At 33.8% G+C, this 23,544-nt stretch overlaps 2 protein-coding genes across 4 annotated transcripts; one reads left to right on the forward strand and one right to left on the reverse strand.

Moving 5' to 3' along the window:
- Positions 1-655: 655 nt before the first annotated feature.
- On the reverse strand, positions 656-14,697 carry LOC125815132 (abscisic acid receptor PYL5-like). Of its 2 annotated transcripts, XM_049494528.1 has the most exons (4): positions 14,691-14,697; positions 2,978-3,085; positions 2,046-2,261; positions 656-1,285 (listed from the first exon to the last, which is right to left on the reverse strand). In XM_049494528.1, the coding sequence occupies exons 2-4, from the start codon at positions 3,074-3,076 to the stop codon at positions 1,040-1,042; spliced, it is 561 nt and encodes a 186-aa protein (XP_049350485.1). In that variant the 5' UTR covers positions 3,077-3,085; positions 14,691-14,697; the 3' UTR covers positions 656-1,039. The 2 variants fall into 2 exon arrangements, with proteins under 2 accessions (XP_049350485.1, XP_049350484.1); XM_049494527.1 differs by lacking the exon at positions 14,691-14,697 and having other exon boundaries at positions 2,978-3,228.
- LOC125815131 (ATP-dependent RNA helicase DEAH13) lies at positions 11,667-22,304 on the forward strand. Of its 2 annotated transcripts, XR_007442155.1 has the most exons (12): positions 11,667-11,795; positions 11,912-11,984; positions 12,065-12,142; positions 12,226-12,275; positions 12,363-12,423; positions 12,505-12,900; positions 13,028-13,273; positions 13,398-13,628; positions 15,353-15,466; positions 15,627-16,862; positions 18,558-20,153; positions 22,105-22,304. XR_007442155.1 is itself a non-coding variant. In XM_049494526.1 (11 exons), exons 1-11 carry the CDS (start codon positions 11,752-11,754, stop codon positions 20,037-20,039), a joined length of 4,011 nt encoding a protein of 1,336 aa, XP_049350483.1. In that variant the 5' UTR covers positions 11,667-11,751; the 3' UTR covers positions 20,040-20,435. The 2 variants fall into 2 exon arrangements, 1 of the variants encoding a protein (XP_049350483.1); XM_049494526.1 differs by lacking the exon at positions 22,105-22,304 and having other exon boundaries at positions 18,558-20,435.
- The last annotated feature ends 1,240 nt before the right edge of the window (positions 22,305-23,544 follow it).

Below are 23,544 nucleotides of genomic sequence, written 5' to 3' on the forward strand. Positions count from 1 at the left end.
TATAGATAGGATCATAGGAACAAGATAAGAGATGAAAAAATGACTGATAACCACTCTTTTTAATGAAGTGTTCCAAATTTCCTCTATTGCTATTCCCTGTAAGAAAGGGCAGAAAAGTCCTCCCTAATGTTTCACTCCCAACAACATTTCATAAAGTTTTATCATCCTCAACACGTCAACACCTAATTAATCCAATCATAGTCAAAACTCAGCTTAAATCCTTAAGCTCAATTGCGTGAAGACACCCCTTTCTGAGATTGGACATAAGTTGGCAGTAGAGTGGAAAGTAGTGACTATCAAATTCAAATGATATGTAGTCCTAACTTCACACAATCTCAGACGATATAAATATGTGACATGGACTCTGGTTATGCCTTTGTATACTTGATATGCGAGTGTAATTATCTGATTCAGATACATGTATCTTTTTTCTCTATTTAACGAGCATGAAAGACTCACGTGAAGCAAATTCAGTGAAAAGATAAGAGTTGACCAGACAACAGACAGCACTACCTACACGCGAATTACGTTCTGAGGTTGAGCAGTCTCAATATCAGCACAAAATTTGGAGATGAAACCTGGTTGAACCATATTCTTAGTTTCTAACACAAGTATGGTATAACAGCAAGACTCAAAAGCAAACATGAGATAATAATAAAGGAAAATCACTCTTCTTTACTCTATAGTCCAGACAAGAGTTCTACAACTTTTATATATACAAAGCTCTGGAAACAAGCTGCAAATATTCCGCCAATAATTTCGCAAGCTAAAAGTTGCATCTACCAGCTCAAAACAAGTTGCTGATCAGCACTACCTTACAGAAGTATTTACAGAATATGAAAAGACCCTCAAACACCATCATGAGAACCGCAAGCTAGTAAAGGAAAACAAAACCTCCATAAATAAAACTTGCATGATAACAGGATACACCATACACGCCCTGTTGATGCATAAAAGTCTAGACAGATTACAAGCAGAAACAAATTTCAAAGAGGCTGAAGCCTAGCTTCTTGCAAATCTATGCATAGCCCCAAAGATTTCATGTCTCGATCTGGTTACTAGAAGACCAGTTCACACTGACGGGTAGAACACCTCCATGCATAGCCATTCTCTCAGATACATCAGCTAGTGATTTCAGATTGCAATTAATTAAGGCCCTCACAAAGTAGCAAGTCTCCTCTTTAGTGTTCCCTTCAGGCACATCCACTACAAATGACTCAATCACCAGTGTCCCCGGTCTACCATCAAGTGTCTTCGGATGAACTGTAATAACCGAAGAATAGTTCTGCAAAAAGTTGATAAAGTATAACACCAGGTTAGACATGCTAGATGCTTTAGTATAAAGACAGATATAGGAAGTAGCTTAGTTAAGAAAAGACTCCTGAAGATTTTGCAAATGTAACAAGCTTAAAATAAGCAAAGGTGAATGCAAGTTACCAAACACTACAGAACCTTGGCACTACAGCCAAACGCAACCACAGAAATTAGCTTAATGACTCCATCAATTGATTGGTAAATGTGTGTATAATCCTTTATCAGCATACTTGGTCTAAAAGCAGTAATTGTTAAAATCGCTCAAGAGTAATCATCAGAACCTAGAATAGATATCATAGAAGATAAAACATCTAATACCAATTCATTTGATATCTTAACTTTCTAACTTAACATTGATATGAACAAATTTTACGATCATGTAACAAGTTACTACAACAATAAGTCAATACCAACAACGTAACATATCCAGTGTAATCTCACAAGTGGGGCCTGGAGAGGGTAGTATGTATGTAGATTGTAGACCTTACCCCTAACATGGTGTTTAAAGATCATGTTAATGTTTATAAAACAAGTGAAAGTCCGAAGTGGTATAAACAACACTCTTTTTCCCCCTACTTTAAGAGCCACCCCTCAAACTAAACCTTCTTAATCCATATACATGCTCTTATATAGACATCAGGACACTGTTTTACTGTAGGATACTTCTAAAATGTAACTAATCTTCACCTTCATCATATATAAGGGATTATGCTTCTAGAAGAAACTCATACCTTTAGCCTGTGATCACCACCAACGATTCTGATGCCAAGGATGTGCTCCTCATCATCAAGAAGTTCCAATCTTTCAGTGCTAGTGGTGGCTGGAAGACCAGACTTGACATTCACCTCTCTAACACTACCAATTGTAAGATCACCCTTCACAGTACACCTGCTAATAAATGGCTTATACTTCTGAGGCTGATCAAATCTCCTCACTAGTGACCAAACCTACAACAAGATCAACAATCAGATGTTAGAACTCAAATGCAAAATAAACAAACAAAAAACAGCAAATACCAAATTAACAAGAAAAAAAAAAAACTAACAAAATGATCATAAAATTCAATAATATCATGCATCCCAACAATCTTCGAATCCCCCAAATATTTTAAAAGGCTATCTTAAGGTAAATTGAGGAAGGATATCTATCCACATCAAAAACTTATACTTTCCTTTTTAGTACTAATATTGTAACTGTTTCTTCAGTTGTTTTTTACAGAATAATTGCCTCAACCAAGAAAGATTTTCGATAAGCTACCATTTGACCATAGATTTCTCTTATTGGAAGTCCCAAAAATCCTATCCAGATTTTGGGAACTTGAAAAATATTTGAATATGAAATTAAGAGACTTCGAAAATCTGATCAAATTTCATAGTCACCAATAGTTAGCTAAGAATTCCAAAAAAAAAAAAACTTTTAAAGAAAACTTACCAAACAAACATTACTTTCCACAAATAAACACACACGGAACCAAAAGATTAGTATCTCAACAAATAAGGAAAAGATAGAACAGAAAGATATCATCTTATACAAACCCAATGTCCTATAACTAGTAACTAGAAATAAATAAGAGAAATCCTCAAGAACCCCCAACCCCACAAAATAAAAATATTCCCAAATCAAGAAATCAAGAGAATAATTCTAAAAAAAATATGATCTTTACAATATCAACTGGTGCTTTGATGTGTTTAACAAGAGATGAAGAACAGTGATGTTCACTAGGCTGATGACTATGGTATCTTTCAATAAACTGTGCTTCCATTTCCTTCAACAATTCTAATTCAAACACTTCAAAATTTATAACTTTTTAACCCAACTTAGAAAAGTTCTCTATAAATAAAAATAGAGATTTGAGAGATTGAGAATTGGTGGTGGTTGATTGGCTACTTGGTTATGTGATGAGTCTTGACTTTTAAGTCTATCAAAGAGAGATCTTTATGGGAGCTATCTTTTTTTTTTTTGTGTTTTCCATCGTGTTCCGTATCAATATTAGAGTTCGATTAAATTTGAATTTGCATTGAAAAGTTTTATATTGGGGTAAAATATTTTCTAACAAAGGCAACTTTGTATCCAAAGGAATTGAAACTCGAGACGTCTTGATTAAGAATAAATAAATATTTACCATTCCACCAAAACTCTATTGATCTTTGTGTAAGCTATCATTATCATACTCCACCGACAAACCCACCAATAACAGCCCATTGGAAGCCCAAAACTATTTGAGAGTCAATTGGCGGGCCCCACTTTATGTATTCCCATTATTGTACAAAAATAAACTAACTTAAAAATGGTTAATCCCTTTTTAAGTTAAAAAATGAAAATTATTGTTGAAATTGTTCTAGTCATCTCAATCCTTTCTTTTCTACAGAAATTTGTACTTTATACGGAGTTAAAAGAAATACAAAAAGACATAATAATATTTTAAAATCATTCATAAATAAATAAAATTTTAAACTGAAAATATACTTTTATGAATATTTTTTTTATCAAATAAATAGGACTCAAACATAGATAAAATAAATAGGAGTATTAAATATGTATTTGAAAAATACTCCGTGATGGGCAATTAGTATTTTACATCGTGAATAAGAAATCATTAATAAATTAATCAAATTTACTATTTTATCCTTTATTCATATTAACACATAAAATAAATTTAAAAAAATATACATAAGAGTCTAGAAATAGCTAGCATTGGGAATTGTTTGAACTTTCAAAGGTCGAATAATTTTGTATAGCTTTTTAATTTAATCAATGATATTTTGACCAGTGAACTGTTTTTGCAATATACTCCTAAAAGATACTATGATCTAAATTACGAAACTAACTGAAAAGTTCAATTAGATAAATTAGGAGAATATGATAAAGTAGTTGTTGCTAGAAGGTTTGCTATGTGTCCCACTTGTAGACAGTATAAAAGTGTGGCCATTATAATGCAATATCATTTGTGGTTTTTTTTTTTAATTTGGAATTATAACAAGTACTGCAGATGATAAGTTAAAAAAATATATTGTTTTTCTCGACTGTCCCACTATCCATATTCCTCCACAATCAACTTAGTTTTTGAGGATTTCAGAATATTCCAGTGACCTAATATTCTTGGATCATTTAATCATACAATTTCAAGAACATCAATGTAATCACCATAATTTGATTTAAGATTTCATATTAAATACTACTATTTTTTTAAGTTACTATTCACGTAACAATTTAATCACTCACTTGAACGTCGAAAATGTATTTTTGACGAATCTAACATTGGAGATCCTAAGTCGATAAAATGCGAAATAAAAAAAGGAAGAAGAAAAAAAAGTTAGAAAGCAAAGGAAAAAAAATCTATGGATAAACGTCTCCTCTCATCTATCCTTCTGGGATGTTCTGGAGTAATAACAATGTGAAATATCGAAATTGATGCATATATATCCAAACATGGCCTAATTAATATTTGGTAAAATGCATTCTCAAAAGTTGAAATAAAATAAGCCAAATTTGAGGAGACAACAACCTCAAAAGGACAAAAATAGAGAGTGAAGATAAGAATTCAGCAGTAGAGATTGGGAACACCACATATTTGATGTACCAAAAACATCAAAGCAAACAAGATACACAGTTCATATTCTGACCCTTCTTTAGGTACTAATCATATTCTATTTTGAGTATTCTTTTTACACGAAATTGAAATTTAAAATTTATTAATTCTTCTCAATTTTGTGTGGGATTTAAGCAAAATTTATTGTATATATCCATCTCAAAGGAGGGTCGGGGTTGGGGGGGGGGGGGGGGGTTGTTAATTTGTTTTTCGATTGGAACATATGAAAAGTTGTTTACTAGTTTTTAAAATGTTTGTATGGTTCCTTAGGAATTATAGACTTTATTAACATCTTGTATTGGCTCCAATATTAATTGCGCCATCCTACTATATCACCTACTCACATACCTACCATTTTTTAGTATTTTTGGGAGCCCCACTAAGTGATTTTCTAAGCGTGACCTTAGCATGAGATATAATGTTTTAGCCAAAGCAGTTTTCAGTAGACACTATTTTATCATTGAAAAATAATTTTTTTTATATGAATTTAAATTAATCAAATATCAAACGATAAATTGATAAATCAACACAAGAATGTCTTTGTCATTACTATTTTGTTGCGAAAATAGTTGACAAATGTTCAACTTATCAATGGTTCCTTTATTAGTCTCCATATATTAAGTAGATAATTTTGATTGATTCTCTTCCTTTTTAATGTTTTCCTTTTCTGTATTTCCTCTTTGTATAGTTCTAGTAAACTATGAAGTACTAAATCTCTCCTAAAAATAACGTTGTCATGTTAGAAATAATAATCTAGGATGTGTTTTTGTCTAATACAAAGTGAACCAAAAAGAGGGAAAAATTAGGGGATTATACTGACATTAATTAATTTGACCTTTCAATCTCAACTCCTTGTATTAATTTTACCTCTCAATCAACTTATTTCTTTCTTATCTAAGTCTACATGTTTTATTTTATTTTATTGGTTAAAAAGAAGTCTTTGTCAATGGATGTTAAAAAGTCATGCAAATTACTAAGTCACGTTGAAAAAAATGGTTGACGTTTTATAATATAATGGTGGTAAGTTCATACTACAAAAACATTGGTGCAGGATATCCCTGTATTATCAAAATGGATTCTAATATCACCTCCCAAATTCCTGCTCCTCTTCTACTTTCATTTCTTCGATTTTTTTGGCCGTTCGACTAACACAATTTAAAGATATTCTTGATATTATTTAATTTGAACTAAATTTGTAAAAAAAAATCCCTAAAAAAATTTACAACATTAAAAGTATCAAAGCACTATAGCTTTCTTTTAATTCAGCTTACAAACATATGAAATTTTATTTGCTCATCCATCAATCTTTCTTCGAATTAAGTTCCACATAGCCCATCGACCATTGCAAACTACATGTAAAGGTAGTAAATCAATTTGACAACTCGTAGACGGGAAAAGACTCTAAGTCGAGCCCTACATCATCACTATCCCATCTTCGTACTTGTCTCGTCGATCCATTAAGTATGATATATATCAGTTATTGAATTAAAACAATCCAAAAATATTCTTGAAGTCATATGCTCCCTTTTGGGTCATGCTAGTATAGTTCGATCCTCAAAAGATCTCACATCATTAAGAGTACCATTGCCCCTTATTATATGTGACTTTTGTTTTCTTTTCACCAATCATCATGAGACTTTATTAGCACGATCAACGTCCAAGAACCACCTCTAAAAAAAGATACATACAAAAAAAAAAAAAAATATCACATAAAAAGTGAGTGGAAGACTTAATCTCCAAGTTGAGTGGTCGTGCTCTTCTCATGCCCTTCCTTGAGGACCATCTTCACTATTCATATTTTTGTCAAATGAATTCATTGAAAGCTCCTTCACATTGCTTGTGAGTTATGAAACAAAGCAATAATTCCAACCATATTTCTAGTTGGTTCAAGTTCATTGTACCTGAAACTAGGGTACAAAATCGAACCGAAAATTGAACCAAACCGCAAATCGAGAAAAAAAATCCGACTAGTGGTTGGTTTGACTTGGTTTGGTATTGGAAAAAAAAACCCGACTATATTTGGGTTGGTTTGGTTTTAACTAAAAATAACCAATCCAAGACCAAACCAACCCGACATTATATATATAATTTTAAAATTTTATTTTATACATAAAAATATTTACTTTGATATAATTTTTAAATATTTCTTATACTTTTTCATAGTTTTTATCTTTTAATATATTATTATTTCAAGTTTGAAACTTAGAATTCTAAATGGTTCAATAAAGATTATAGTCCAAAGATATTGGTAATTATAATAAAGCTTAAATCAAAATTAAATTAATACTAAAGCAAAAAAAAAATCAATTCAATTCTAAGAATGACAATAATATTGAATATTTGTTCTATGGTTTTATATTGGTTTATTCAAATACATAATCTAATTTTAATTTCCTTTAATATTTAGTCATGTAACTAATACTTATTAAACTTATTTTAGCATGATTTAATACTTTTAAATTATGATCATTTTCATTATGACTTGTTAATTTGCAATATTTGTTTTACGCGATTTCATTATTATTATTTTTTGTTGGATATTTTAGTATCATTACTCATATAATATTTTGTGTTATTTTCTTAAGAAACACCTTATATAGTTGTATTTTGGTAGGACTAAAGAAATATTTGAAGTACAAGTAAATTATATGTTTGTATGAATACTTTTCCGGAAAAAACCCGAAAATCCAAACAATCCGAAAAAACCTGAAGTTGAAAAACCCGAGTTTCATTGGTTTGGTTTGGTTTATAGATTTAAAAATTCGACACAAATAGTTTTGTTTGATATTTGAAAAACCCAAATCAACCCGACCATGTACACCCCTACCTGAAACAACGAGAAACACCAATACATATGCCAAAATTGTTTCAACTTTTTTGGCCTCATACACCAATATATGCGCCAAAAATGTTACTCCTTGTGCTCCATATAATTTATTGGAATAAATGACCATTTTTTTCTTTAAATTTTGGGAAATAATTCAGATTTGTCATTTATTAATAGTTAGGGGTCAATATATCATTATCGTTATCAAAATGTGTTAGATTTTTCCTTGTTGATAATAACAAAAGTTCCCCAATACGTGAACATGTTTTATAAGGAAAATTTACTCTTAAACTAAACGAAATTGCACAAATTTCACTCTATTTGCTCACTGTGAACATGTAAACTTTAACTTTGTTGAATCACAGTTGACCAAAAGAAAAACACAAATAGCATACAATAACAAAGTTATCCTAGTATATCCTCTTTTAATTTGTTTGTCATATGTTAACTTGATATGAAATTTAATGAAATAAAGAAAAGTTGAACAGACAAATAAAATTAAAACGGAAGGAAGTAATTCCTAATTACTCTGAAAAGAAAATTAAGTATTTGATCATTTACCTAATCTTGATAGATGCACTTTTCTCTTCAGTCTCGCACCTAGGGGCTAGGGGTCATGTACATTCCATTTTTTCAGTTTGGCTTGCATTATAAAGTCCGATTTTCAAAAAAAATATAAAAAATGGTATTCAATCCTAACCATTTAATTTTTCGATTTCGTTCAAATAATGCTTTCTCCACACGCATGCTTATAAGGGTTAAATAACTAGGACTTTTATTAATGCCCTTATTGGTATGAAGCATACTAATATAACTAATCTGATCTTTTTATAGTTTTGAATTATAAATAATATTGGACGTACACGTCGTCACTAAACAACATAAACTATAATAAAGTTCGAAAAAGGGTTTACCGATGTTGCATTGAAGGTTTTTTTTTAAAAAAGTAAGTTGAAACATGAGTAGACTTCAATTAGGAAAAAGTGCAAAAGCATATAAATTTCTAGGCATTTGTCCAATAAAATTTCCCAAAATTGCCACACTATGATCAGAAGTCAGAACAAACAAATTGTATTGCTAAGTTATCGTGTTACACTTTAATTGGATAATTCTTGTTCTCTGAATATGGACAAACTATCTTTATCACATAAAGTTTACTTTTTCCCTTCATGAAATTGACATGAATCATTTTTATTTATTGGTTGCATAAAGGACATATTTAGTTTGGCCGACCTAAACCTTATCCTAATGACCGTCCAAATTAATCTCATTTATCTAATTTTAATTTGACAAAAAGTTTAAAAAATTATTAAAAAATAGCTTTATAATCTAGTGATTTTAAACTAAGGATATGTAAAATATACTAAAACACCATTTTATTTTATGATCATGATATAAACATATCATGTGAAAAGTAAAAATTAAAGAATTATCAAAAGGGAAAAAGACATTTTTTTAAAACGGACTAAAAAAATAAAGTAAGACAAACACATTGAAATTAATTTAGGAATTATAAAAGGACAAATTATTTAACTACACTCCTTTACTTACCTTAATATCCATTTATCTCTACTTATTTCAAAAATTTCAAAAATCCCTTATTTACCTATGTATCCTGTGCACAACGCTATGTATCCCGCCGCTATGTGGAATGTATCAAACGCTATATATCCTGTGCACAACGCTATGTATCCCGCCGCTATGTGGAATGTATCAAACGCTATATATCCCGTGCACAACGCTATGTATCCCGCTATGTGGAATGTATCAAACCTAATTTATCCTGTGCACAACGCTATGTATCCCGCAAACATCATTTTTAAGGGATTTTTGGTAAATAGAAAACTAGAAGGGATAGGATGTTATTTAGTACTTATAATATGTGGTTCCTATAATTTATATATTATAAAATGCTCTTAGCCCCCAATTTGCTCTTACACAAATAAAGAAGAAGGGTTACGATAGGCTAGTGGACAACATAAAACTTGTGATTTTTTGGTGAATCGATCATATTTCAAAATGAGTTTAAATAAAGAAGTAGAAATTCATATAACTAATTCCAAATTTTGATATTGAGGTGTACTGACGGATTTAAAAGGTACCAAGGTGGTTACTAGAATTCTCTCGACAAAAAAATACATGATATATATAAGGCATTCTAATTTTTTTTTAATGTATATTTATAAATTTTGAATCTCCTAAATATAAGATTGGAGATTGACTTAGTAACAGAGGGGTTCACCGTTAAAACGTAACTATTGTTTGTGTAATAGTAGAGTTGCAACGAATAAATAAATGGTCCTTAATTATCGCATGTTAGTAGTGATGTTGCATCAAAAATAGAAAGTTAACTGAATTCTCTCAACAAAAAGAGTTACAGAAATGATGTGTTCCTCTTTGATGGACAGCAAACTTAAAGGCACTCAAAAAGTTTTGAGCACAAGGAATTAATGGTCTTTATTTGTTAAGGTTTTTATTATGTACGTTACGTTGCATTATTGGATAAATCTTACAAAATCAATAATTAATGTCCCCATTATATATGTTGCCTTTTAAAAAAAAAATATTTAGTGTAAATGGAGAAATCAAAGTTGCGAAATGTAGAATTAATTTAAGTTACATGTGTATTGACTATATATATATTGAACTGTCCAAAGGAAGAAAAGATGTCATTCAAGAAAATAAGTAATTTTTTTGAAATTCAAAGTGAAATTAAGTCGATATTTCTTGGGATCAATTTTGGATAGTCGACTGAAAGGAGAATCAATTTTGAAGAATATAGTATCGTTTTAAAGCCTATGCTTTTTTAAATGTGGGCCAAAATCTCGAAATACTTTTACGGCCCAATAATGTATAACCTTCAAAAGTGTCCTCCATAAAATATGGGCTCGGGAATAAGATGTTAAGGATATATTTGCAAGGTATTCGCACAAATGACCTTACTTTAAATTTTTGTCCATTAAATAGAGGTATTTAATTACCCTTCAACAGGTAGAGTAAAAAAAAAAAGACAAAAACTACCTCAAACACTGAAATAACAAACAGTTTTTCATGTCATAAATTTGTATTTTTATATTATAAAATATCTTATAAGAAATATCGTAAAAAGCATAACATACTATGCCTACTAAAATAACACATTTTTTTCACGGTATAAATTTATACTATGTTTGTATCACAATAATCTACAAATGTATGCCATTGACATTTGACAAGGGGTGACATGGACAGGTTGGTTCAAATTTGATTAGATCATAATGGGTCAAGATAAAAACAAGTCTCGACTCAATTCAATCCAAATTTGCTTGGATCAAAACGGGTCAGATATGGATTATAGAACGGGTCAAGACCCAACCCTACCCAATTTTTACTAAGTTTAATTATTTTATTTATTTTTTAAAAAAATATTAAATTTTTAAAAAGTTTTTTTAAAAAAATTGACAAAATTTGGATTACGTATTAACTTAATTTTTAATCAACAAAATTAAGTTGAATTGAAATAAGTCCTACCCAAACTTAAACAATTTGAACGAATTAAATTTAATTTTGCCACTCAATTTAATTTGAATGTGCTTTGGAAATTTGCGACCTAGGTCATCGACAGTCCTCTATTGTGGTTGAAATACCCATCCATTTAAAAACCATACCCACATATATTAACCCGTCCGACCCGACCCGAATCTGCAAAAATGTACCCTGTATCCCGCCGTAGCCGCGATTCCTGGTGCAATTTTTTTTTACCAGCTCCATAAACTCACCCTTCAAAACCACCGCTCAACACCCAAACCCCAGCAACCGGAATCCGTTTTGAGTTTGAGGTCTTCCGTCGGAGCTCCGTTGATGCTTTCTACCTGAGTTCGAGTTTCTGAATGGGCTCCTTGTTCACTATTTCTTATTCTGCCTAATTCTTGTTAATTATTTTTTCCCTTTTATTTTGTGAAGTTTTCTTGCTTCGCCTGTCCTACCCTAGAGCCGCCCTTGCCATTGAGATTACTGTGTGGCTGCTTGTTTGGTCGTGATAATGGAGTTTAGTGCAAATATGAACCTCGATACAGACAACTGGAGGTAATCAATTTCTGATTATGCAATTGTTGTTTCTATTTTTCAGTTGAGAATGTAAATTTAGAATCTTTTGTGTGCTTATTAACTGGAAAATATGTTGATTCTTATTCTCTTAATAGCCAGAATGATCAAGACAGCAATGCACTTATTTTGCCGGATAATAAAAAGAAGAAGAAGAAAGAAAAGGAACAGGTATAAATAGATAATCAATCTCCTGTACATGTAATCAGTCTTTGCAGACGACTACTGATTGTTTCAATATATTTGATCAGGTGTCCAAAAAGCTTAAGCCTAAGAATAATAGTATTAAGTTAAGCCAATCGCAGAAAAAAAAGTTGAAGAAACTCGAGGTAAATCTCATTGTTCTCTTCTTTAGTACTTAAATTTTCATGTATATTTTGGACTTCAACTAATTCAGACTTGACAAATGTAGGAAGACAAGGAGAAGGCGGTACTTTTAGCAGAAAGCATTAAAACCTTGAAGTAAGAACTGCCTCATTTACTTGAACAACTTTTGACGTTTAAGGATTCAAGAGCGTATTTCCTGAGAATGATTAATTCATATTTCAGGAAGCACCAGATCCAAGATGATGTTTATTCACTTATGTGGTCTTCAAGGAACTTGGGTCAGGTTTGTGTATTCCATCTCGATTATACTTTATATCTGACTGATCCGACATTAGATCTAAAAGCATGTCCTGTAATGTGGTAGGGTGAAACTAACCGAGAAAAGCGTAGAAGAGAAATACAGTTTTCTAGGGCAGGGCTAGATGTGCCACAAAGAGATCGACCAGTCAAGAAGAGGACTGTCGACGACCTATCTAGTGAGGTCTTGCATGATTCTGAAGGAATGCAGCTGAGTCCAATAGTCAATGGCAATCTTTTGCAGTCCTCCATAGGAGAAGGTGGAGTTCCAAGTGATGCACCCATTACACCAGGGTCACCTCAAGAGTTGGCTTGTCATAGTGAACTTTTAGTATGCGATAGAGATACTTCTGTGCCAAGCAAGCAAGAAGAGGATAGAACTGCTGAATGCCTAAACTCAGATTATCAGCAAAATCACCTTCCTATTCATGATTGTCGTAACGAGGAAAGGAGGAAATCAACGGTATTGCTTAACTCCCTGTTTGTACATCCTTTTAGTTTGTGGTAACCATAGATAGTGCCTTATTTTCATTAAGGCTCTCTCATATGCATGCCATCTGTGTTCTGTGTTGTCTCTTCATATCGAGCAGGATGTTGCCAAGGCTGTTCAAAATGCCATCCTGAGCAATAGTACCAACTCAGCTAACTGTCTTCCTCAAAGAGATTTAACAACTCCAGTTGTGGTGCATGTTTCAAGACCAAAGGAGGTTGAAAATAACAGGAGCAATCTGCCGATAGTCATGATGGAGCAGGAGATAATGGAAGCTATAAATGACAACACTTGTGTAATAGTTTGTGGTGAGACTGGTTGTGGTAAGACAACCCAAGTTCCACAGGTGAGATATTCTGTTTTTCTATATGCTTCCTTTTCTTTCCATTGGTGATAACGAGTTGTATTTTCTAAATTTCCAGTTTTGTTTTAGTGGTTTTATCTCTTGCTTTTTGTTTGGTATCTTTCAGTTCCTTTATGAAGCTGGCTATGGTTCAAATCATTCCAATGCTCGTGGTGGTATTATTGGTGTGACTCAACCACGCCGTGTTGCGGTACTTGCAACTGCCAAGCGAGTGGCATTTGAGCTTGGTGTTCGTCTTGGCAAAGAGGTTGGTTTCCAAGTTAGACATGACAGGAGGATAGGAGACAATTGTTCCATAAAGTTCATGACTGATGGAATTTTGCTTCGCGAACTGCAGGTAAGATTTCAGTATTAATTTTAGGTGAATTGAATCTTTGTTCCTACCTTTTAAGTGTTGTGTATTGTGTCCTCACTATCATCCTTTTGCACATATTGTCTCCAACTCTTTAAAGGGGTGCAAACCATTTCAGTGCTAAATCTTTAAGAAAAGGTTGAGAAAATTAGGGCGATACAGTAAATAGTGAAAGAATTGTAACCTCATAAAGTTTACTTTAAAAGAAGCCACAGAGACGTTTCAATCAATCAACTATGCCTTCATTTCTAACTAGCTGGAGTTGGCTATATGAATCCGCTATCTCCATTCCACTCAATTCAGATCCATTTTTAATCCAATAATGGAAAATCTTAGCCCTATGAGCTTCTGCTTAGAAGTTAATTTTTGGATGAGCATCTCCTTTGATTGTTTAGATAACATGAAAAAACATTGGTTCCAGTTTAATGGCCGAGCAAAGCTCAGAAGCGGGATCAATTTTAAAACTGGGATGCAGTTCAGAGCATGTCTGTGAATGCAACTATAATCCCTCTGTTCTTGTTTTTAACCTTCTGCTGTGAGATGATTATTGTGCTGCAGGTTGTGGGGCCTCATTACAAAATTATTAATATAATTATCTTTGGGAGAAATAATCTTTTTGAGAATAATGATTAGGCACACCTAGACATTTTTGTAATTTGCATATTAAGTCGAATAATGTTGAAAGAAACTTAACATATACAGTTTGAATCAATTTAAGTTTATTTGAACAATTCACAGAAGGACATAAAACCAAACTCAACTACTCCTTCATGCTTTCCTATAAACAATAGGTTCTTATATGTATGAAAATATCCTTTCTGTGTCATTAGAAGGAAAGGATTAAGGTTCCAATTGTATTCAGTGTCTCCTGAATGAAGCTACTTCTTTGGTTTGGGCAATGTCAAGTTACATGAGATATTGAATTCATGCTCCATGTTGTCCATTGTGGATGCTTCAATCTGGTTTTCTTTTGTTCTTTGTCAAGTTGTGCTTTGTGAGCATCAAATATTAAACACACGCATTGTCGACCTTGCTTCAGATATGAGTTAAAATTCTAATTGCATAAACTGGTATATGTTGGGGTTACTTTTTTGACTGGTAGATAGTTTTATGAATTTTGGGATATGCTCTTAGCTCTATGAAGTTGGGACAAACAATAGTTGAAATGAAACAATGATTAGCATAGGGCGGCAAACATGGATCAAGACTATATGCGCAAGGCCTTTCTCTTCTTCACTCAAAGAGGCTGCACCCTTTATTTAAATGTTACTTGATTCATAAAGATTGATTCTTTTGAAGTTGTACAGACTTTTTTTAATTTTTTATTTTTTTAAAAAAGGCAGTGTCCAATGGATTGGACTTGTAGGGTTATCTCTATTTGTTTATTAGAGGGAGACAGAGAATGAATGACATAAATATTTGTTATTTGTAGCAATACCGAAATGATCACTCATCTTACTTGTCTTAGAAACTGGCTTGTTAGGGTTGTCTTTGAAGGGCAGACTCCTATGAACTATGATATATTATGCAATAACGGAAAACTAAAAGTGATGCAACTGCAGAGATTTAGTTGTTGCTATCTTCTCACTCTTTCCCTTGAGCAATTTGAATTTCATGCTGTTAGTTTTCTTGATTTTTCATTTAGTTGAGCAAGTTCATATAATCTTCTTATGATGATATTTTGTACCTACCCTCCACCTTTTATGCAGAATGATTTTCTTTTAAGGCGTTACTCTATATTAATTTTGGACGAGGCTCACGAGAGGAGCTTGAACACTGATATACTAATCGGTATGCTTTCACGTATAATAAGAGAGCGTCAGGTGAGAAAATGGTTTGCTATCTCCATGCAGTCTGTTGTCATTTCATAATTTTAAAATATTAGTGGTTAATCTAATGACTCCTGTTCTCTATGTTTCTCTCCTGCTCTCTCTCTCCCCTTTTTACTAATTTGACTTCTATTATTTATGTTTTTTTCTGTAGAAAGAATATGAGGAGCAACAGAAGAAGCTTCTTTCAGGACAAACAATAATCCCTGAAGAGAGAGTTTATCCACTGAAACTTGTGCTGATGAGTGCTACACTTCGAGTTGAGGACTTTATGTCTGGCAGAAAAATTTTCCGTGATCCTCCCCCTGTAATGGAAGTCCCTACTCGCCAATACCCAGTAACTATTCATTTTTCTAAGAGAACTGAGATGGTGGACTATGTTGGCCAAGCGTATAAAAAGATATTGTCAATTCACAAAAGATTGCCACCTGGTGGTATACTTGTGTTTGTGACAGGGCAAAGGGAAGTTGAATTCTTGTGTCAAAAGCTGCGCAAAGCTTCTAAAGAGATAGTTGATAGAGCTTCCAAAGATCATAGTGAGTTATCTTTGGCATCTGAAGGGAATACCATCAGGGAGAAGGTTGACAAGGAGATAAGTGAGGCATTTGATGTTGAAAGGAGTTCCGTAAATGAGATAACTGAACGTTTTAATTCCTATGATGAGGATCATGGTGAATCTTATGAAGATGACTCAGAAATTTCGTATGATTCAGCAGATGATAGTGATTTGGATGTTTATAGTGATGATGATGCAGGGCTGCTAAACCAGAAGTCTCCAAGCTCTGATGGTAAGGTAGATGTCTTAGGTGAGGAGGGAAGCCTAACGTCACTGAAGGCTGCTTTTGAAGCTTTGGCCGGTAAAAGGACGTCAGAACCTGATTCCTGCAGAAAGGAACTTGTTCCTATCACTGAAGAAGGGACAGCCTCAAATGAATCTGAATCTCTGTTAAGCAAGGTTAGGATTGGGGCTAACGGGACTTGTGCTGGTCCAATGTGTGTTCTACCTCTTTATGCCATGCTTCCGGCATCCGCACAGCTTCGTGTGTTTGAAGAGGTCAAGGAAGGAGAACGCCTAGTTGTTGTTGCCACTAATGTGGCTGAAACCTCATTGACCATTCCTGGTATAAAATATGTGGTTGACACAGGCAGAGAAAAGGTCAAAAAGTACAACTCTTCTAATGGTATGGAAGCATATGAAATACAATTTATAAGTAAGGCTTCAGCTGCTCAGCGTGCAGGAAGGGCAGGAAGAACAGGTCCTGGGCACTGTTATCGTCTTTATTCTTCTGCAGTCTTCAATGACATGTTCTTTGACTTCTCAAATGCGGAAATATTGAAAGTACCAGTTGATGGTGTTGTCCTACTTCTGAAGTCCATGCATATTGATAAGGCAAGTATCTTGTTCGAAATAGGCTATTCTCCTATATGTTCCATCACTTGGTTAAAAGTGTTATTATTTTGAGTATTTGCCAAACACACCAGCATTGAATATGTGTCTTACTGAGTTTAATTTTCTCCCTCTAAAATTCTTTAATGGACCAATTGTTTTAAATACCGACACCTTGCTTAGACAGTTTGACTGTTGCAAGCTGTTGTTACCCGAAGATTTTCTGCAAAGAAAATTTCCTACTAGAGGGCATAGCATAGTCTGGCTGTTCCAATCATGTCTTGCTCCTAATATTTGAGACGCAAGCTTGAATTTGCACTTTATGGAGCTCTCTAGGAATAGACACCTGATAAATCAGTTGATATATCCAGTTGGAAGCTACTAATAGTCCAGCATATCTGTTAAAAATGTCTTCTGTCCATTGCTCAGTCCATTACTCAGAGAGTTTGAGGTTCTTGGGTCATGGACTCTAAAGTCTGAGAGGTTTAGAGTTTCTAACTGTTGACCTGTCAAAGTTTTAGATAGGTTTTGTGGATATCCTTCCTCCTAGCACATTTTGTTATCACCTTTATAATGCTTCTTTAGTACCTTTGTTAGGTTATAGGAATACAGAATGTGAAGTCCAGATTTTTTAAGTTGTCTAAATTGATTCTTTTTCATAGCAGTGACTCCCGGAAAGGAATTTTACTACTCAACAAGTCATTCAGATCCACCATCTTTAATTTGTTTGGAAGTCTGAATTATAGTGATTGTTTGATAGTACCTTAAAATGGTCTGCTAAGTATAAGTACTCGTGTAGAGGGACATTGAGCTTTTGTGATACTTTATATAAGCTAAGTTCAGTGTGAGCATTTTCCTCCTTTTCATTCTATTGCATGTATTGTGACGGGATAGTGCCTCTTTTCTTGGTGTTACTGTGAATTCCGTCATAGGATTCCATTTTCTGGACAAGTTGCATTAATGGATTTTTTGGAGCAGAATACTAGTCCCTTTGTGTTTTTTTTTTTGTGAGTACAGAAACATGTATGTCTTTTGAGTTTTTTCAATGTAGATGTACACATTATTTTTTGTGGAATGGCGTTGCTCATATTTTCAGCTATTTGTTGACGGTTCATTTTATTGGGGTTATCGGAAAACGCAGACCTGGTTTGGTGTAATTGGACTAATCTGAATTATGTTACAGTAAAAACATATGCTCATATTACGATTTAGTTAATAGTTGTCATTTCATATGATTGTCTTGATAAGTAATGGAACTTTTTGTCCTCTTCATCCTTCTTATTTTTTATTATAATGTAATATTGCACTCAATTCCCGAACCGAGGGTCTATCGGCAACAGTCTCTCTACCCCCTCAAGGATCCCATAGGTTGGAAACAATCTTGTGGGTTCCAAAAACAGAGTGAGAAGTAGCCCTTTGAGGAGTTCTTTAAGCTTTCTATCTACTGTCAGGCTCTCCCCTCCCCCTTTCCCCCCTCCCACCCCCGACCCAAAAATCAATAAATCATAGATTTAAAAAACTATTGGCTGGTCGACATTCTTAACCCTATCACCATCAGAAAGGAATAAAATTACTCGTTGGTCATTTTACTTGCTTATGTCAAGCAGGTTGAGGATTTCTTTTCTAGACGATTCTGTATGTTGTTTCTCTTAGTTTTTATAGACTACCCCCATTGATATGTGTCCATTGATATTTCAGGTTGCTAACTTCCCTTTCCCGACTCCTCCTGAGCCGACTGCCTTAGTTGAAGCAGAGCGTTGCTTAAAGGTTCTTGAAGCACTTGATAGCAATGGAAGGCTGACACCTCTAGGTAAGGCCATGGCACAATATCCGATGAGTCCTCGCCACTCTCGTATGCTCCTTACAGTAATCCAAATTATGCAAAAGGTGAAAGATTATTCCCGCGCAAACACAGTCTTGGCTTATGCAGTTGCAGCAGCTGCAGCTTTGAGCTTGTCGAATCCTTTCCTTATGGAGTTTGAAGGGAAGTATAAAGATCTAGATGGGTTGAAGCAGGATGAGAAACCAGGCTCTGCAGAAACTGGGAGAGACTTAGGGAAAGAGGAGAGAATGAGGATAAAAAAGCTGAAAGAAACTGCTAGAGTGTCTCGTGCAAAATTTTCGAACCCCACCAGTGATGTTTTGTCTGTGGCGTATGCTCTGCAATGTTTTGAACTTTCTGGTAAACCACTGGAATTCTGCACAGACAACACGTTACATTTTAAAACAATGGAGGAAATGTCCAAGCTGAGGAAGCAGCTAATTAATCTTGTTTTTAACTCCAAACTATGTGACTCGCAGCAAAAATTCTCATGGCCTCATGGTACTTTGGAAGATGTAGAATGTGCTTGGAAGATTCCTTCAAATAAATGCCCTCTTCAACTGAATGAGGAGGAGATTCTGGGCCAAGCTATTTGTGCTGGCTGGGCTGACAGGGTTGCTAAACGCATTAAGGATGTTTCATCCTTAGCGGAATCTGACATGCATGTTCATGCAGTTCGATATCAGGCTTGCTTGGTAAAAGAAATTGTGTTCCTCAATCGAAGGTCATCAATTTCTAGATCTGCTCCACAATATTTAGTCTACACTGAACTACTGCATACAAAAAGGCCATATATCCAAGGAGCAACTAGCGTGAAAGAGAATTGGCTCATTAAGTATGCTCCATCGCTATGCAGTTTCTCTGCGCCTCTCTCAGATCCAAAACCTTATTATGACCCACTGAAAGACCAGGTCCTCTGTTGGGTGCGTCCAACTTTTGGTCCTCATCTATGGAAGCTCCCTCTGCATGGTTTGCCAATCGTAGATGATTTCCTCCGGGTGGCAGTATTTGCTAGTTCCTTGCTTGAAGGCAAAGTTCTGCCTTGCCTAAAATCTGTACAGAAATTCTTGGCAGCCTCACCAGCTAGCATTTTGAAGCCTGAGGCGTTGGGCCTCAAGCGGGTTGGCGATCTTATATACAAGATGAGAATTAAGAAGAAAGGGATTGATAGTTGTGCCAAGCTAAGGAAGTTGTGGGATGATAATCCTCGAGAATTGTGTCCAGAAATTTTGGATTGGTTTCAGGAAGGATTTCATGAGCATTTTGAAGAACTTTGGGCAAAGATGCAACTTGAAGTACTTTTAGACCCAAAAAAACGTTTTTCCGAGAAGGTCAAGAGAAAGAAAAGGAAATCATGAGCTTCCGATGATTAGTGAAATAGTGAATGCCTTGCAGAATATATATCTGCTTATTTTGATGATCTGAACTCCATTGACATGTTAACACAGGCATAATATCTCTGCCAGTGTGAGGTAATGCTAGTCTCCTGCCTTCCCTTCCCTTGCTGTTCAGGTCATTAGATGTTTTGGTTTTGGATTGTCATGTGTTTGACCAAAAAGTATTATTGTCTTCTCACATTCACTGTGGGCAAAGGGATTTTAGTCAGTTCTTCTTTTGAGTAATATTTTTGCATACTATGATTTCCTGTAAGGACAACTGAAATAATATCAGTTAATGCTTTGTGTTTCTATTAGATATCATGCTTTAGGAAAACTTAATTGCTCTGAAGTTTGTTTGCTCATCTATGAACTACTATTGCTTCAAGAATTTAGGAATAGATTGCTAGTTTAAGATAATTTCCATCTAATCTAGGTCTTGTAACCACTTACCGGTGAATTTAAATGTATTTTGGCAATGATGGCTAAGTGAAGATATATGAGGACACGTTCATAGTTTATTGAAAGGCCATTGCTTTTAAACTCAAACAACAAAGTGAATACCATTGAAACTGATTCAATGTTTAGTATTATCTTTGAGATCTTTTAGGTTCAACCTCATGACCAAGAATTTCTATTACTATTACAGAATCACGCCCGTATGTTCTCCGTTAAGGTATAAGAAAAAACACTTTCTTGTATGAAGATTTAAAGGCCATGGTATAGGCTTATGAGCATGTTTAAAAAATCCATGATGTGTTGCAATCAGCAGTTTTGCATTTTGTGTCTTGGATTTTGTGAATGAAGGATCGTTACTGCCTATTTCAGGCACCTGTTTGTGCCAAAACAATGTCTTAGAGGTCATGCGTTAGGTGTTAATTAATTCTCTGTTATGCTTGAGTGCTACTAGATGAAAAATGTATGCTTTCTCTGCTAAAATTTTAAGTTTAAATCTTAGTCCTAGTTTAAGAGTTCCCCTATATATTCTTGACATCATGACATTAGAGGTAGATGCAAAAATCATGGATGCTTTAAATTTAGTGAGGGAACTTATGTCTTTGGACGGATTCTTATTAAATCTGGATGCTTTCTGCTCAAATATATCCCTCTATCGTATGATCTATATAAGATCTGCCTTTGTTTGCACTAAGCTGTTATATGGCTCGTAATGTAGAAATAACAACAAATAAATGAGTGTGCAATGAACTTGGGTTGCCCATGATCATCTTTTATTCTCGTTGTAATTGTTGCAGTTCTTTCAGACATGCTAAACTTTGTTCCTGTTGTTTGAATGGTGTTTATTGTCTTAAATTTCCAGGTGTATTGTAGTAGAATCCTATTTTTAACAGTTAAAAAAATGAAAAAGCCCAGGTCTCTTGTTTCCAGTCCCATGGAAAGAGCTCTATCTATTTAGCTTTAGACAATTTAAGAGTTTACAAGTGAGCAACGTGTTCCATTAAGTTCTTTGCTAGACTTTTTAGCTTAGGATCTGTAGCTTGACTTCCATTTAAGTTCTTTACTTGATGTTATGACCAGGGAGTTATTTTGGTTTTGATACAGTGACTCATCACTTCCACAAAAGACGTCCTTCACTTTGAGAAATATTATAATAAAAGGACAGGAGTTGACATCGCTGTATATTCATTTGTTTGATCACAATTTTTGTAGAAAGCTCAATATTTGCAGTTAGTGGTAACTCTAGTATCTGACTTAATAGTTAATTTTCCGAAATTTAAGTTTTACAATGAAGTGAAATAGGTCACAGTCCATGCTTGTATATTTTATTAGTAGAGTTCTTTTCAAGAAAATTTCCTACGCAAGTTAGTGAAACTCTCGTTGCTTCAAATCTTATTTGATTAAAGTATATGCTTGTGTAAGGGAGTACTATTTAAATATTTTGCTATTGCATATCTAAACCCTGTTGAGTTATCACATACAAAACACTTCAGGTCTTATTTGATTAAATTCTGTAGATGTTCCTCGTATATTACCAATACAGTTCCTTTTTGGTAACTTTTTCCTTATCACTGTTATCTGTTTCATGAAGGTGCGAGCTTACATTATCTGTTAAAAAAATTTGGTGTTTGCAGTTGGAAAATGGTATCAAGTTCAGAATCAAGGAACTTGATTTTCGATTTGGATGCAATGACCTAATGAAGAAAGAAGATCCAACCAAGACTAAAGCTACAACGACACTCATCTTCTAACACGGAAGAGAACATGTACACTGCAGGTTTGGACGCAGCTTATACAAGAATTCAAAGCTCATTTGTTTTGCCTTTAGATTCATTTGTTATTACAGAACATACGCGAAGTATTATACTTTGATAAAGATCCTATCAGGCTTCACTCTGTATCTAGTTAGTTAGAGAATTATAGTTCTTGGGACTGCATTTATCTAGACGGATAGATAATTTAAAAAATAGAAATGTAGCTTGTGTTGATGATGATCGTCCTCGTAATATTTGGTGAACTACCTTACTCTCAAAAGAAAATATGTCTTCTCAATATCGAGTATTTTTAAGACATATTTGGCCTTTTTTCTTTTAAGAAAAATTATATGAACCTTCATCCGATTTCTTCCTGTCGAACTTTGAGCTAACGTGTAGGCAACAATGGTGTCTAAATTCTAACCAAATTGAATGGTTTTTATGTCTTACACGATTGCTCCTACTTTTGAGGGAATTCCCACTTTTTTGTATGTATTGTTGAAATGAAATAGTGACCTTCTCTTTGAAAACTAAACAGGCGGTTCAAGAAAATATTTTTAAATTTTTCTGTTCGATTGATTAGTTTTTTTGCTAATTTTTTTTTAAAGAAAAATAAGTTTCTTCATAATAAGGTAAATAACTTTTCTATTGGATGTAGGATAGTTTTTTTTCATCCAGAAATTCACTTACTTTTCATCTTTTATCCCTACTGAACACGCCCATAAATATTAAAAAATATTCTCTCATGTGCATATTAATTAACCGTAGCATTTTTTACCCTGTATAGGTCATTACATTTTAGGTCCTTTTCTTTTAATTCTGTTTTTACAATATAAAGGGTCAAAAAAATGAAAATAGGAAAAGCCATTAATGTATTATGGGAAAGACATTGTTAATTGGGATACTTTTAAAAATTGGCAGATCAACACAATACTTTGCAGTTTGCACTCATGTAGTTTTATTGACACTCTTATTACCAATTTTTTTAAACAATATCTATATACCATTACACAGTATTTACATGCCCAAATAAATAATGTGACTACCTTGTACGTGTAATTTATGGGCCAAATGTACGTGTAATTTATGGGCACGTGAACTTGTGATATTTTCACAAAATTATATTATATATATAATAGAATTGATTTAATATTATCTAGTAGCACCAATACTATAAAAATACTTGAGGGTGCACTCGGTTAAAAGCTTAATAATTTATCAAAAGGAATAGGGATCAATTCCACTTAATGCATTTCTTACCTCCCATTTTTTTTTCC

This window comes from Solanum verrucosum, unplaced genomic scaffold (genome assembly GCF_900185275.1).
Source record: "Solanum verrucosum unplaced genomic scaffold, falcon-dt-bn FXZP01000261.1, whole genome shotgun sequence".
Taxonomy (NCBI): domain Eukaryota; kingdom Viridiplantae; phylum Streptophyta; class Magnoliopsida; order Solanales; family Solanaceae; genus Solanum; species Solanum verrucosum.

Bases quoted from the DNA above. Each gene is read 5' to 3' on its own strand.
- LOC125815131 (XM_049494526.1), top strand. From the start codon at position 11,752: ATGGAGTTTAGTGCAAATATGAACCTCGATACAGACAACTGGAG. The intron at 13,274-13,397 runs GTGAGATATTCT...GGTATCTTTCAG, and splicing joins AGACAACCCAAGTTCCACAG to TTCCTTTATGAAGCTGGCTA. The intron at 15,467-15,626 runs GTGAGAAAATGG...TTTTTTCTGTAG, and splicing joins GTATAATAAGAGAGCGTCAG to AAAGAATATGAGGAGCAACA.
- LOC125815132 (XM_049494528.1), bottom strand. From the start codon at position 3,076: ATGGAAGCACAGTTTATTGAAAGATACCATAGTCATCAGCCTAGTGAA. The intron at 2,262-2,977 runs GTAAAGATCATA...ATCTTGTTGTAG, and splicing joins TCAAAGCACCAGTTGATATT to GTTTGGTCACTAGTGAGGAG. The intron at 1,286-2,045 runs GTATGAGTTTCT...AACTTTTTGCAG, and splicing joins GTGGTGATCACAGGCTAAAG to AACTATTCTTCGGTTATTAC.